Source organism: Neltuma alba, unplaced genomic scaffold (assembly GCF_004799145.2).
Source record: "Neltuma alba isolate B1F8T4 unplaced genomic scaffold, ASM479914v2 tig00013383_pilon, whole genome shotgun sequence".
In the NCBI taxonomy this organism is placed as follows: Eukaryota; Viridiplantae; Streptophyta; class Magnoliopsida; order Fabales; family Fabaceae; genus Neltuma; species Neltuma alba.
Genome location: NW_021637644.1, coordinates 27,347 through 39,193, shown reverse-complemented (window position 1 = coordinate 39,193; position 11,847 = coordinate 27,347). Strand labels below are relative to the sequence as shown.

At 34.4% G+C, this 11,847-nt stretch overlaps 2 protein-coding genes across 2 annotated transcripts; both read right to left on the bottom strand.

Moving 5' to 3' along the window:
* Nucleotides 1–4,936: 4,936 nt before the first annotated feature.
* LOC114736900 (cytochrome P450 89A2-like) lies at nucleotides 4,937–6,793 on the bottom strand. The gene has a single exon (XM_028924784.1). It carries the CDS (start codon nucleotides 6,710–6,712, stop codon nucleotides 5,159–5,161), a length of 1,554 nt encoding a protein of 517 aa, XP_028780617.1. The 5' UTR covers nucleotides 6,713–6,793; the 3' UTR covers nucleotides 4,937–5,158.
* Nucleotides 6,794–9,719: 2,926 nt separating this feature from the next.
* LOC114736905 (cytochrome P450 89A2-like) lies at nucleotides 9,720–11,249 on the bottom strand. The gene has a single exon (XM_028924787.1). The coding sequence runs from the start codon at nucleotides 11,247–11,249 to the stop codon at nucleotides 9,720–9,722; it is 1,530 nt and encodes a 509-aa protein (XP_028780620.1).
* Nucleotides 11,250–11,847: the final 598 nt, after the last annotated feature.

Below are 11,847 nucleotides of genomic sequence, written 5' to 3'. Positions count from 1 at the left end.
ATATAATATAGAGCAACAATGGCCTCGGTAGCACTAGGATACTCATCATTGTACTAAAATTTACATTATCTTAGTTTAGATTTAAGATTTGCATTTATTTCTTGATTATCTTCTTATTAAAAAATTATTTTTTAAAAAAAAAAAATTTAAATTTAAATCTTAGTTATTATATTAAATTTTAAACTGATTTGATAAGAATAAAGTGCTAATTATTGTGATCCGCACTCAAAATGATTCGAGTGGGGTCCCAAATTCGAAATGATTAGAGTGCGGTTTCAAATCCGAAGGGCCACGCCAGCGACGGAATTAATCATGCAACATTGCAGCCTATTATTGCTGTAAAACGACAAAACTTATTATGTGAGTACAAATTGTTTTTGTTTTTTAAGGTAACGTGATGCGAAATTGTGATTTTCAAAAATAAAATAAAATTCAAATGTACAGTTGAGAGCTTAAGATGGTAACATTTTCATTTTTTTTCCTTCATTTTTTTGTTTCGTAATGTAAAGTAAAAGAAAATTGTTTCTCATTATTTAAATTTTTGTTTAAAAATTGTGATTTATTGATAAATTTAAACAGAGTTTAGGACAATATGAGTATCAACAATCTTAAGACATTATAAAAATACGTGGCACAGATTTCATGGTCCACATAATCTGATGTCCAATGAGTGGGGAAGACCACGAGAACAACGTTGTTTGTCGTTGTACTCCTTTGTGTTTTTTTTTCCAAGGAAAAAAAAGTTTAACCTCACCAAGCCTCCAAATTTAGAAAGCGCTTACAGAAGTACTTACAAATCGCCACCAACAATGTCCTCACATCGACAACGGGATTCGAACTCATAACCTTGTGGGTTATGAGACAAAGTAATAAATATCTAGACAAACTCAAAAATAAAGCTTATATTTGGATTAGACCTATTTCCAAAAATGAAACCATATATAGGACCGGAGGGAGTATTTATTAATTATAGCAGGAAATTTTGTTTCTTTTAATTTGTTATTTATACATTTTTAGTGCTTCGTATCTAATTTTGTTCCTATTGATTATAATAAAAATTAATTAACTCAGATAGTGGTTTTTTTTTTTAATATCCATCTCAATAATAGGGATAAAAGTGAAATATTTTATTTATTTATTTATTTTTTGGTATGTGAAAAACTCATATAAGTGACAAATAAAAAAGAGTCAAGTGGCATCACATAAAGATGTTAATTATAAAAATAAAATATTTCATCTATTTAATAATTTTTTTGTTATGGGAGAAACTCATACAAATAACAAATAATAAAAACTAAGAATAGCATGACATAAAGATGTTAACTGCAATTAAGGATGATGACTTTTTAACATACTACTCCTAAATATAAGACACCTTTCATAGTGTAAATTACACTATGAAAGGTGTCTTATATTTAGGACCGAAGGAGTACAAAAGAACCTAAGTCTCCAAGCGAATTTTTTAAAGAAGTTGAATGGACAGAAATTTAAATTTAAACCATAAAATATTAAAACACTTTTCTTAAATTTGTATGTCTCCATTATTATGAATGTTTTAACTTTTAAGTAAACACGAGAGGGAGTAATACATCAACCCGCGAAATCTCACATGTTTGCTATTCATTTATGTTCTTATTATAAGTTTTAAATAATTAAGTGATGGATAATGAATCATTGATAAAAATTAATTAAAAGCGATAAATGGGTTAAAAATATAATTTTATTTCTTAATATGCTTTTATAATAAATAAGAAAATGAATGAAAGGGAATATGTGGAGAAATATGATAAGAGAGAATAAATAATTAAAGGCAAAATAAAAAAAGTATTAAATGTTAAGACAAATCTCAAATTGAAATTTATAAAATAGATCACATCTCTTCTTAAATTTAAAACTTATAAATATGATTAGAAGGCAGTATTGTTCATGGAGAGTTGTAAAACCCAAAACCTTACAAGTCCCTTTTTTTTCTAGCTAAAAGGAAAAACAAAACCATTTTTTCAAAGGCAGGTTACCCGACGTGGGACCCACAGTATTCTCCCTCTAAATAATAAAGAAATAAAGTTTAATTTTGCCCTGAAAATATTCGTTCAGAAGTTGTGGGCATTTGAAAATTTTTTTAAGAACAATATTATCTCAAAAGTGTGAAAAACATAGCAACGTCATCCATCCAGTTTTAAAATGCTAATTTTGACGGTTAAATTTAACTGATATCTTGGGTGGCACACTACTATGTTCCCCCTAGTCGATTCCTTGCCTCTCTTCTGATGAACCGCCGTCGGTCCTCTCTAATATTCTTCTCACACACCCACACCATGCTTCCCTCCTCAGGCTTACCTATTAATCTCTCTCGCCCTTCTCACTTTTGATTGCTTAGAAGGAATGGCCAACGATGAACAGTAGAGGATCAGGATCTTCCATTTCGGCCGCGAGTGAAGGCATTAAATTTCTCTACTTCTATTACTTTGTGAGAAACTCACAACATCCTGAAACTCCATGTTTTTGCCCATTATTGAGAAATAAGAGCGGAGTTATCAGAAGTTCAAAACTTTAACATCATCAAATACGTAATCTCAGAATTTTTTTACGAGACTGGTTTTCAAAGAGCCATAGGCATTGGATTAGCTGCTAATGATAACATGCTTGTAATTCTTTTCCTGCCAAGACTCAAAGGATGAAATATGGGAAATAATCAGCTCGGTGAACAGCTATATCTAATGAACAAGGAAAGGAAATCAAACTGATTTTATATGCAGGGAATGGTTGATCTGTTTCAAATCTATTTTTATTTTTTCGTTTCAAAGCAGCCCCTTCCCCCACCTACCACCACAGTTACTGCCTTCCACTTCCATTCTTTCCATTTCAAATCTATTTTCAGGATTAATAGTTGCGGGGACAACATGTTATAGTACTCTCAGCATAGGCTAGTTGCTAAGCAGCCCAAGTGTTAAACACAGGTCTTAAACAAAACTCTTCTTTTCATCATAGTCCACGTCTTCCCTTTCATGTTGGTTTCATTTAAGAAACCGAGCCTACCGGTGGGGAGGGGAGAGCCAGTGGTGGAGGGGTGAGAGAGATTGATAGCTAAGCCTGAGGAGGGAAGCATGGCGTGGGTATGAAAAGATTCAAGAGTGAGAGACAACCCGCGGTGGTTCATCAGAAGAGGGGGGGAACACAAGGGATTAGGTGGAACTACTGCCACTGAAATTTAACAATAAAAATAAACACTTCAAACTGGGGGCAACGTTGCTATATTTTTTTATATTTTCAGAGTAACACTGTTGCCAAAGGAACTTTCAAATACATATACAAGCTCTCTGATTCTTAATATAAGATTTAGTTAACTAATCTAAGAAGATTAAAAAAATTAATTAAGTTAGTTATTTGTTATAAATATATGTTGTCTTTCCTAAAATATCCTTACTAATTATGTATATCAACCAGAATTACCATTTGATGAAATATTTAACATGTGTAACTATTACAAGGACTATTTTAGAAAAAATAAATAAATATGAAAGATAAAGTGAATTAAGATCTTATATTTAGGACCAAATTAAAAGTTAAACAAATTATTATAATAAAGAACAGAGTTAGTAGCTCTTAAGCGAATATTTTCAGGATAAAATTGGACCTTATCTCAATAATAAATTCTCCCCCTAATTAAGCTAAGCACTTGGTAAAGAAGGGTGAGAACAATTGAAATGGCACGATGATGGTATTCATGATGCATCATATAATATAATACTAATTAATTTTGAGAAATTTTAATTTTTATAAGTTAAACTACATGTAAATCAAATTTATAGATATTAAATATTTTAAAATCTATTAATAGTGAATGAAATTTAAAGAACCTACTTATACTTAATTTTTTAATGTGGACCTGACGGTAATTTTTCCTTTATTTAATGCCCAAATCGATGGGATACTCTTGTGGCCACGTTGCGCCTCTCATTGTGGGCTGGCATTACCTACTTGCCAAGCAAATTAAAGTCAGCATCCTGGGGACCTTCTTAGAGCTATTGACCCGACGATTTCGATGGTGGCTTTTGTAATTCTCTGTACATAATTGTTTAATATATCTCTTTTCACTCCAAAAAAAAAAAAGTTAGCATCCATACAAAGACGACAAAAACAGATTTTTTTTTTTTTCGTTCGAAAAGAAACTATCTACACGCTTCAGTAAAGGTAGCATGTTCTTCTAATCCTCTCAAGCTGTTTATCTTTGTATGCATGTCTTCATTTTAAGCTAAAATATACATTTAACCTTTTGTATTTATCTCCAGTTTCAGTTTAGTCATTTAAATTAAAAAAAAGTGTATTTTTAGTTTTTTAATTTTAATACTGTTAATCTAATTTGACGAAAGATATATGTTGACTCGGTAACTTAAAAGGTGTGTAAGTAAATGCTAACAAAGTAAAGCATGCTCTAAATTTTAATTCTTTAATATAATTATTTTCATGTAAAGCTTATTTGAATTTGTTGAGTCAACTTTTTCGTTAAATGAGATTTTCAGCATCAAGATTAAGAAACTAAAAATATACTTTTTAAAATTAAGATACTAAAATAAAATTTGGTATAAACTTATAGTACAAACGTATCTTTTAGCCTTCAATTCCTATGATACCTTAAATTTTAAGATTTCTTAAATATAGTTTACACGGTGTCTCAAAAATACTTATATATTATTATATTATATATCAATTTGTAAGTTAAGCAAATTAGTTTGAACAAAAATAATAAATATAAATATTTTAAAATAATTTAGTAATTTTTTTAAATTTTTTAAATTAGTTAATTAATTCTTATAGTAATTATAATAGGATTTAGCATTTTTTGCTTATGAACTTGCACAAACTAAACGAGTACACTTCAAAACTGACGCGCACGCATCCCTTTCAATCCAACGGCAGACTGTCAAGCTCGCAGTAATTAACCAGAGAACTTAGGTACGAAAAAATCAAAATCAAATGACTGTTCTAAAACCTATTGAAAACAAACTCATATTTTCGCGTGCATTACAAAAACATTGATGGAAGAAAAGATAATATAACTACACTGACATATGGCCTTTATTAATTAGGTAAAAAAAGAAAAAGCACGAATTTAAGGTACTGATGCCATCATCTTGTAATGGATTTTGCATGTATCTAACTAAAGCCTGGGAGATATAAGAACCTGTAATGGGCTTTTCATTACGACCGTGAATTCTTGGACCTCAGACAAATCAACATTATCATTTGCAGCCTTCCACTCGAAATTCCAAATCAGATTGGCCACAAAATACTCCAAATGAAGCATTGCCAGATTATAGCCAGGACACATCCTTCTTCCTACCCCAAATGGCATCATCTTTATCTCTTTCTTCCCTGTAATATCAAACGCTTCACTTCCCTTCCCTTCACTGTTCAAGAACCTTTCAGGCTTGAACTCCATTGGATCTTCCCACACCTTTGGGTCCCATCCCATCTCTGCAACCATGAAATTCACAGTCCCATTCTTGGGCACCAAGTAATCATTCAAAACCACGTCTTCTGAAACTGCGTGTGGCAGCACAAAGTGCCCAGGTGGATGACGCCTTAGTCCCTCCAAGATCACAGCTTTCAGATATGACATTTTGCTCAGATCTTCTTCTTTCACTTCCTGGTCGTCCCTCTCGCCCATGACCTCTCTTATTTCATCCACAAGCCTCTGTTGAATATGAGGGTACTTCACCAAATTTGCCAGAATCCATTGTAAAGCTGTCGCTGTTGTATCTGTGCCTCCATCAAGAAACTCTGAACATGCCGAAACCATTTCAGATTCCTCAAGCTTTCGCTTCTCCTCAGAAAACTCCAAATCCAACAAGGTGTCCACATAACACACTGTGATTTCACCTTCCTTGTTGTTGCTGTCCTCGTTCGATTTGCTTAACCTCTCTTCCTTGGCTTTCTTCCTCGCTCTTATCAGTGGAATTATCACATTTTCTCTGTCCGTGACCATTTGCAGAAGTTCCTCCCAACGTTTGCGGAAAAATATTCGAGTCACTGCTCTTGGCAGGAAATTTAGTGTATTCATCTTAGTGAAGCTCAAAAGCAAACGACGCAGAACATATTCGATATCTTTGATTTGCTTGTCTTCTAACCTCTCACCGAAGCACATGAAAACCAGCAAGCAGAACATAGCATACTGGATATGGTCAATCACTTTAATGGGTTTGCTTGATTCTGAGACAGACCTGAGGCGACTGAGAAGCACGTCCAAAACCCATTTACGCGCACCCGAGAAGGACCTGATCCGGGTCGGATGAGCAATCTCGGATGTGAAGTTGCGACGGAGCACTCGCCATGTTGGGCCATAGAAAGCGGAGCTGATGTTATACTGGTTACTGTTGATGATTTTAGCGGCGGGAAGGGCCTTGGGGCGGTCGGAGAAGACGGCGCCCTTTTGAACGAGGGCTTGGTGGGCGAGAGATCGATCAGCAATGAATACAGCAGGACTAGAACCAATAGGCAGAGTGACCATGGAGCCATACTTGGCGTGAAGACTTCGAAGAATGGGTTCGAGTTCTGAGAATGATTTTCCCAGAAAAACGAAGGAACCGATGAAAGGGATACGAAGAGGACCAGGAGGGAGGGGAGGGGAGGGGGAAGGAAGGAGAAGGTTGAAGAAAGCTCTGAGAAGAAGGCAGAGAGAGATAGAGACGAGGACGACGAACCAAACCTCCATGATGATTTTGAGTGAGAAAAGCTTATGAGAATTAGGAGAATAAGCGGATATATTTCGGAGGGAGAGGTGTGGATGAAGATAAAAAGATGAGGATTCAGGAAAATGAGGTTGAGATGTGTGTGGTGGTGGGTGTTGCAAGGAAGAACGCAACGATACGTGGAAACGACAAAACTTGTGGCTTCATACAGTTCCGTAAATATCTCAAACTTGCTCAACTTTTCTTTTCATTCCCATCTCCAGAATAGGATAGGTTAGAGAGTTAGAGCAAAAATTTTCAAACAAGAGGATCACTATTATCCCCTTCAACACATGCAATGTTATGGATCAAAAAGTCAACTTGTCAACTGATTAAAATACTACATCCTGTTTGATTTTCAATTTGGTTTTAAATGTAAGATCCTAATTCATTTTCACTCTGTTTGGGTCAGCGGTTGAGGACCCAGAAGTAACTTGTTTTCATGGTAAGCCGATTTAAAAAGTTAAAGGCTGTTTGGAAAAGTTTATGGGCCATCAGACTTTGAGACAAAAAACTGGATTTAAACGCACTTAACATTAAGTTGATTTGAGGTAACTTACTCATGTGAAAATTGTGCTTAGGATAGTTGGAATTGTCATATTTTTATTTTTCTCTCACTCCTCCCTCATTATTCTGTCATTATTTCATCCAAACCACTCGGCCTCAGATGCTGAAACTTATTTATGTAAATTTATTTTTTAATCATTTATCATTATTTAATAAAACTTATACTCATTTGGGTGATTTTACAAATTAAACTTACTAATTTAAATTTATTGAATTATGTAAAGTCATTTCTTTATTATTTTTCATTATCTAATAAAATTCATACCCATTTTGATACTTATACAAACTAAACTTAGTCTTATTTAATCATAATCTAAATAACTTTTTACCCAATTTAATTTTTACAAACTAACTTTTATAAAATCTAATCTAAACACAATTCACATAATCCAATTTAATTTTTACTCAATCTAACTTTTCTAAAAGTTAAATTGACAATAAGCTACTTTTCCAATCACTAATCCAAAAGGATCCATTGTCTATCATATTTATCCATTTTTTTCAAAATAGTCTTTATAGTAGTTGCATATATTAAATATTTTATCAACTAACACTTGATAAGCAAAAGTATTTTAGGAAAGACAACACCTATTTATTACAAACAACTAACTTAACTAATTTTTTTAATCTATTCAAATTAGTTAACTAGCTCTTATATCAAAGACGGGATGTAGTAGTATGTGTGTGTATATCTAGCGTATTGGTTAATGTAACTATGTAAGGGCCGGATAATGTAAAATTAAAATATGTATTCGAATATTGTTTTAAAATAAAAAAAGTAAGACAGTGATGAAAAGAGATATATTTACCGAATGAAAATATGTTTGTCCTTGTTTAATTTGATATGATTTTTTAACTTGGTGTGTATGATCTCTGCCTTTGCCTTATGCCTTCATGGTCAGTTATGGCATGCTTAGGGAGGACACCTATCAATCATAGACATGAAGCATGCTGACAAATGGAAACGTAGTAGTATTGGTTGAGGAAGAGGAAATCAAGAATATCAATGATAATTAAAGATTTTGAAAATTTTTTTTAAAGATGATATTTAGTTGGAATTATTTTTGTTTTTGAGTTAATCAGTCTTCATTTTCTATATTTTGAATACTTATTTTTCTCATCCTCAATATTCATTTTGGAATAGTAAATATGTGTGTATATATACTCATCTGGTCTTATTTACAAGTCACTTCCAACATATTCAATATAGACTAAGAAAAACCTTAAACTTCATTAACTTTCATTTAAAATTTAACAACTTTATAACTTTATTCCTATTTAATATACATTATATATTCTATTAGAATAGAATCAACACAATATTAAATAAAGAATAAAATTATATATTCATATAAAAGGTTTCTCTCTTTCTCATAAAAAAATTACTTGTCTCTCTGCCAGAGGAGTATGTATGTAGCGCAATGGTTGGATTGGACTAACCAAACGACAGAGAAAGGACATGCGGGTTGCTGTTGAGTGGCCAACCAAATGAAGATGGACCCCCTACGTCAAACCCACATACGACCATCGGCCGCACATCGTCTTGGTTCTGACAAGTGAATTTAGCTGATGCAGCAAAAAGATAGCTCTAGCGTACTACTATTCTATTATATTATACACCCACTCATGTCATGAATATTTTTTTTCATAAACACATGTTTTTTTTTCATACACAACCATAAAATAAATTTTATATTTAGAATCGAAAGAATATATTGATTTATTTCTAGTTGCCAGATGCACAAACGACTAGCTTTAAACTGAGTATCATATGCCATGAACAAACTTCCCCTGCATTGGCCGCAATTTCTTTCAGAGATTTCAACTCTGTTGATACCAAAATATACCTGTTCAAACAAAACATACATATATCAGATATCAGATATGCTATACAATTACTGAACATGAGGTACTATCCCAGTAATGAGATCATATAATTAGAACCGGAGGTAGTAATTAAGAACAACATTTTTGGCAGCATTTACAGTAACTTTGTCAATAATAATCAGAAGAATGGATTTCATGTTCCTTCTAAAAGCCTTGGAGACAAATAAACCTACAATGGATATTTCATCACTACGGCGAATTACTTGTCGTCTAATCCTTCACTGAAGCACATGGAGAAGGGGGGGAGGAGAACGAGAGGAAAGGAGAAGATTGAAGAAAGCTCTGGTGAGAACCAACAGCAGGATTTTCCCTTTTTTTAATTCATTCTGCTATCTTTAATATAATATAAAAAGTAGTTTACTTAATCTTCAATAAAAAAACTTAACTTTTAATTTAATTCTAAATAAAAATTCTAATCTATTTTGTTTTTTATATTTATTTATTTTTTAAAAATACTTTTATAATAATTGTACATATTAAAAGGATGATTACAAGGACAGAGTCCCACAAATACTTGTAATTATACCTGGTACGGGTCTAAAACCTTGGAGATAAATATACCTGTAATGGATTCTTCATAATGACAGGCAGTTCTTGTTTTTCAGACAAATCAACTTCACTATTTGAAACCTTCCACTCAAAACTCCAAACCAGATTTGCCACAAAGTACTCCCCATGAAGCACTGCCAGAACATCTCCTGGGCACATTCTTCTTCCCACCCCAAATGGCATCATTTTAATCTCTTTCCTTCCAGTAATATCAAACGCTTCACCGTCATTTCTCTCACTACTCAAAAACCTCTCTGGTTTGAATTCTATTGGATCTTCCCGCACCTCTGGATCCAACCCAATCTGAGCCACCATGAAGTTTATAGCCCCATTCTTAGGAATCAGATAGTCGTTGAGAAGAAAATCCTCTGAAACTGCATGTGGCAACACAAAATATCCAGGTGGATGCCGCCTTAGTCCCTCCAAAACTACAGCTTTCAGATATGGCAATCTCATCAAATCTTCCTCTCTCACTTTTGTTTCCTTATTATCTCTCTCACCCACCGCATCTCTTATTTCCTTTCCAAGCCTTTGTTGGATTTTTGGGTACTTCACCAAATTTGCCAGAATCCATTCTAAGGCCGTCGCTGTTGTATCACTTCCTGCAATCAATATTTCAGAACATATAGAAACAAGTTCATCTTCATTAAGCTTTCTTTTCTCATCTGGTAGCTGCAAATCAAACAGTGTATCCACGTATGAAACCACAGCTTCATTGGCTTTGTTCAAAGTTTCCTCCTTTGCTATCTTTCTCGCTCTTATTAATGGAATCAAAACATCTTCTTGTTTCTTCCGAATTTGGTACAGTTCTTCCCAATGCTTATGAAACCATATACGAGTGACACTTGGCCAGAAATTTAGCTTGTTGAAGCCGTGCAAGTTCAACATTAAACGACGCTGAACATCTTCAATCTCCTCGATTTTTTTGTCGTTTGATCCTTCACCGAAGCACATGGACACCAGTAAACAAAACATAGCACGTCGAAGATGGTCAATAACCGTAATGGATTTTCCTGATTCTGAGTCAGATTTGAGGCGATCGAGGAAAGTGGCTAACAACCGTTTACGAGTACCTGAGAAGGATTTGATTCGGGTCGGGTTAAGAAACTCGTGGATGAGGTTACGACGGAGCAAGCGCCAAGTGGGACCGTCGAAACCAGAGCTGATGTTATGTTGGTTACTGTTGAAGATCTTACTGGTGGCGAGGGTGTTGGGGCGGTCGGAGAAGACGGCGGCGTTCTGAATAAGGGCTTGGTGGGCGAGAGATCGATTGGAGATGAATATAGCAGAACGAGAACCGACTGGGAGAGAGATGATGGGGCCATATTTGGCATGAAGATTTCGAAGAATGGGTTCAAGTTCTGAGAATGGTTTGCGCAGAAACCGAAGAGAACCGATGAGAGGAACACGAGGAGGGCCAGGGGGAGAGGAGGGGAGTGAGAGGGAAAGAAAATTGAAGAAAACTCTAAGGAAAAGACAGAGACAGAGGGAGAAGACGACGATGAGCCAAAACTCCATGATCGAGAAGTGAGAAGAGCTCGTGAAATTTCGAGAGAAAATATAGAGGGAAAAGATCAGAAACAGTGGTGGATTGAAGGTCGATGATTTTCAGATAACGTTTGGACAGCCGACGGCCGAATATTCTATTGATTCGAAAGGTCAGTGTTTTTGTTTGTTTCTCTAAATTCCTTTTCGTTGAGATCTGAGATGCTCCGATCGTTGAAAGGACCATGAATTGTCTGTGATATGGGTACCGGACTGGCTCAGCTTCAAAGCAAGTTAATTACGGCGGCAAATGTCGTACGTGTTCATTTGGGTCCAAGCATGCGTAGATTGTTAATTTATTAAAATTTTTACTTTATTTTGCCTTTTCAACCTTGCATGATTCGATATTAATATTGTTATGTTAAATTGTTTTTCAACGTTCTCAAATCAGAGATCCGATGCTTAGTCATATATCACTTTTCTTTTTTGGTAGTAAGAAGTTTAGGTGAGTTGGGTCCCAAGAGCTCATCAAAATTAGGGCATGCTTCCAGGCTCAGAAAGCGCTTATAGAGGTACTTACAGATCGTCTACCAACAAGATCAACGTATCGGTAGTGGGATTTAAACTCACG